This window comes from Protomyctophum bolini, assembly GCF_963924005.1.
Source record: "Protomyctophum bolini genome assembly, chromosome: 12".
In the NCBI taxonomy this organism is placed as follows: domain Eukaryota; kingdom Metazoa; phylum Chordata; class Actinopteri; order Myctophiformes; family Myctophidae; genus Protomyctophum; species Protomyctophum bolini.
The window spans coordinates 37,351,404-37,355,719 of record NC_137873.1 but is presented as its reverse complement, the minus strand read 5'-3'; the positions used below and the strand labels follow the sequence as shown (position 1 = coordinate 37,355,719).

The 4,316-nt window shown below is 43.9% G+C and overlaps 1 protein-coding gene across 2 annotated transcripts in view; it reads left to right on the top strand.

Annotated features, from left to right (window-relative positions):
* LOC308325633 (T-cell acute lymphocytic leukemia protein 1-like) overlaps positions 1–3,775 on the top strand; it is a 7,587-nt gene extending 3,812 nt beyond the window's left edge. For both annotated transcript variants that reach the window (XM_080778194.1, XM_080778193.1), the window contains one exon: positions 1,523–3,775. In XM_080778194.1, the coding sequence (XP_080634320.1) occupies positions 1,523–2,082 (560 nt within the window). In that variant the 3' untranslated portion in view covers positions 2,083–3,775. The remainder of the gene's footprint in view (positions 1–1,522) is intronic.
* Positions 3,776–4,316: the final 541 nt, after the last annotated feature.

Sequence of the window (4,316 nt, the reverse complement as noted above, 5' to 3'; positions counted from 1 at the left end):
AGGTTTTACTGCAGAGTGGGCTGAAGGATTAACCCATTGAGCCCCTGAGAACTGATTCTATACAAATTGTCTTTCTATAAATCATGAGTTTTCAGGAGAAGAAATAAAACTATTTTACTGTATGAGTGCAGGTTCTCAAACAATTTCATGTCAAGGACCCGCCAGAATTATTATGTACTTGGCCCACGAACCCCAATCTCAAAATATGTTGTACTTCCAGGGACCTCCCCCCCCCCCCCCCCTAGAAGCAAAGATTTTAGTTAAAAAACATTCGCTCTATAAAAGAATATATATATTCAAGGATTTGCGGCACATTTTCACGAAAAAACAAACAAACAGCAGATCTACAATCTCGTAGCGCGGCACTCGGTGCCACGCTATATGGGCTTGTAGATCTGCTATTTTTCAATAGCTGAAGTATAACATGATGCTTATTATAAAACGCCAAAAGGGGTTCCCGTCTATATGTGTTAAGATAGACTGGGTGTAAAAACAGCCGAGAATATACGGCGGTGGTGGTGGTGAGTGATGGTTGGATCATCACCTGCAAAACATAATATAAATACATATGGACTATATATACATGCTCTCCTGAGTCAAAAATATGGATATACTGTGGTATTTGGAAATTGGAACGACTCGGTTTCTCGTGGGAGAGACTCTAGATAAGCTACAACACTGATGCCATGCCAAGGCAAGCCCCATGGCTGTTTGCGTTGCATCTTATTTGCATATAGCCTCTATTTGGCTCTCCGATTTATTTTATCGCCCTCTGTTTTTATTTATTATTACCATAAACAGTATAGCTATATATGCTTCTCTCTCCGCATGCATGTTTCAGTGGCTTAAGTTTCAAAAGCAAATTTACAGCTTTCTAAATCGACAACTTCCATTTTATATCACAGGCTGTTAAAGGGAGGCCTCACGCTGCACAGTTGCTTTGACCTTTACATACTATAGTGCTTTAGAGTAGACTATTTAACCCATTTTGACCTGGGAACGATTCTACAAAATGTCTTCTAAATCCTGAATTTCTTTTGAGAAGGACCCCCAAAAATTGTCCGCCGACCCCCATCTGAAAATATGTTGTTCCAGGGACCTTGCCAGAAGCAAAGATTTGAGTTAAAAAACGTTCGCTCTGAAAGGATATATTCAAACATTTGGGCCACATTTTCACGATTAAAAGAAAATAGCAGACCTACAAGCTCGTAGGGCGGCACTATGAGCTTGTAGATCTGCTATTTTTCAATAGCTAAAGTTTAACATAATGTCCCAAAATGGCTTAACACCGATCTCTGTTACCCTTCCGACTTCTACAAATTCGGACGTTGTGCTTCTCATCTCCGGCCTTTTCATTTCAACATAAATGTGGCACTGTTTTCCATTCGACTATACTGTACTGCTTCCCTATAGCTCTTCCATTCTCCTTGCATGTGCCAGTACACACCCTTCATCTTGCCACGTGTCTCCTGTTCCTTACACATGGCTCTCTCCCTTTTCTCTCCCTATCCCTCCTCTCTAGCCGGCCAGCCGAAGATAGTGCGTCGGATTTTCACCAATAGCCGCGAGCGTTGGCGGCAGCAGAACGTCAACGGGGCGTTCGCCGAGCTCCGCAAGCTCATCCCCACCCATCCTCCGGACAAGAAGCTGAGCAAGAACGAGATCCTGCGGCTGGCCATGAAGTACATCAGCTTCCTCTCCAACCTCCTGGAGGACCAGGACGGAGGGATGAGGAACATCTCCCCCCTGGCCGACGGGGAGACGGGGCTGTTGGTCGGCGTGGGGGACCTGGAGAGCAGCCCCCTGCAGGGCGGCGGGCCGCGTCAGGACACGGTGGTGGGCTTGGCGAGCAGCAGGGACGACCTCCTGGAGACCATGTCGCCGAGCTCGAGCTGCGGCAGCCTGCCCGACGGAGACGGCTGCGAGGGCAGTCCCGAGAGCTTCACGGAGGACCAGGACTCGCCGCCGGCTCCGAGGACTCTATCGACCGCGCGTGGTGGTGGGGGCCCCCCGCTGCATTTGGCCAGCACCCGGGATCTAAGGCGCAACGGGCGGCCTTCAGATGGCTCCGGTCGCCGATGATGCTGTAAACGCCCCAAAAGCCAATGATTTACACACACAGTGACAAAAACAAAGGGAGAATTGCAAGACAACAGTGTCGCGCGGACTGAAAAAGCAAGATGGATACGCTCAGGAGCCCCGTTTGCTTTGAGTCTTCAGCATATAGAGAGAAGATTCAGGTTGTATACGTAGAAAGATAGTAGTGTCAGAAAAGGATCTGCAGGTTACTCCTGCCTCCCATGCTATACTTCTAAGGCAGTATTGGTGTGACTCTAAATCTTCTCGAACAAGACTTGTAAATTCTGCATGTCTCATGACTTTTGACAAGACCTGCAGATTAGAATGTCCAGTGTGATACCTGTGTGCCGAAGAAGGTGCATAGTGGATTTGATAATATTAAAAAAAAGCCCACAACAAAACAAAAACCATAAGGAGAAAACATCAAATTCTCTTGTTGAATCGTGATATTTTATCTACTGCATCAAGGTCACCACATCCAAGAGAGAGAAATCTAATAACTCATTTTATGGAGGGAATACCATTAATCTCCTCTATTCTTAAGTCCTCTGTCAATTATGAAATCTACAGACTTTTATACTAAACATTAAAAAAGGAGTTTACAAATGGCCAAAAATGCAATGCGTTAGGCCCACATCAAACTGACCCAAGCTGAACGATATTGCCAGACTCATATTACCAGTAATCACAGACCATCAGTTATGTAAATAGGAATATATTCCCACTGAGCAATGTATTGACGGTGACTGAAATTCAAGTGACGTGGTTAGGATGTACAGTAACTGTGTTCGTGACTTGGGTTTCTTAGAAAATGGTCTCATTGTAAGAATGGTGAGGCGAGAGGGACTTCAAATGTCAAGAAGGCAATTTCAATTATGTGGTACCATAGTTTTGTTTTTCCTGTTATGCAGTATACTCTGATGATGGTGCTAAAACACCACACTAAGGTTTGGACTGTATACAAACACAGTTTAAACGAGATTTCATTTCACAGCCTGAATTTTATCTGAATATCTGAATTTGCTGTTGGAGGTACAGTGTTTCTTAAAAGTGTACAATATCAGGGTCATATAGTAAATCAAGAAATGACTCGCGCAGTCCTTTTTATATGAATGTCTACGTTTTTTCTCACTGTAATGCAGTTGTAGTTGTAGTAAGGTACAAAAAAATTATAAGCCTATATTTTACAGCATTCAACACACGCACGCACGCACGCAAACACACACACACACGGGTCGCATACACGTGCATATGATGCTCACCCACTCTGCACATGCATGCACAAGCACATGCACACAGACACACAAGCAAATGCGCACGCACGCACACACACACGCATGCACGCACCAGCACACACACACACACACACACACACACACACACACACACACACACACACACACACACACACACACACACACACACACACAGTTAAGATCATAACAACACCAGCATTTTTCAGACAGTTACGTATTGCTCACTGTTGTTGGATGTTTTTTGCTTTTTCAGCAGAAACTATAGTAGCCTATCTTGGTACCTTTGGTCACTTTGGTATTTTATGAATCACAGCGAAAAAGACATTGTATGTTTGGTAATAATGACATGTTTGTTGTATTATAGATGTATCTATAAATATATCCAATGTTACGTCAATGAATTTTATACAAAACTTGAATAAAACACAGAGTGGAAAGATTTGTGTTGTATCTGATACACAAATTGTATCCTTTATCCTACTTTAATTTAAAGGAGCGTTCAGTGATTTGGGTGATTTTGAAAAAAACCCGGTCCGCCCCGGTAACAAGATGTACACATGCACGCACTATACTGGGGGGGGGGACACTTAGTTTTCATCAGTGGGAAAAAAACATTTTTCGTCTTAGTTTTAGTCGACGAAAACAACTGCCCAGCTAAATGGTAGTTTGGAACCAAATGGACCCTTAGGCCTATAGGTCTGTAACACTGAGTGTACAAATGGAACCAAATCCATTTGGTTCCATTTGTACACTCTCAGAGTTAAATTAGCATTGACTTCACACAATATTGGGGGTCCCAGAGATAAAATGCCATTAAATCGGGGCTCCGTATAGACGCATGCATGCATGTCAAACTGGGGGTCCTTGAAATGAACATGGGGGGGGGGGGTCCCTGGCATATCATTTCAAATGGGGGTCCACAGGATAATTGTTAATTTGGGGGTCCTTGACATGAAAATGTTTGGGAACCACTGCTGTATA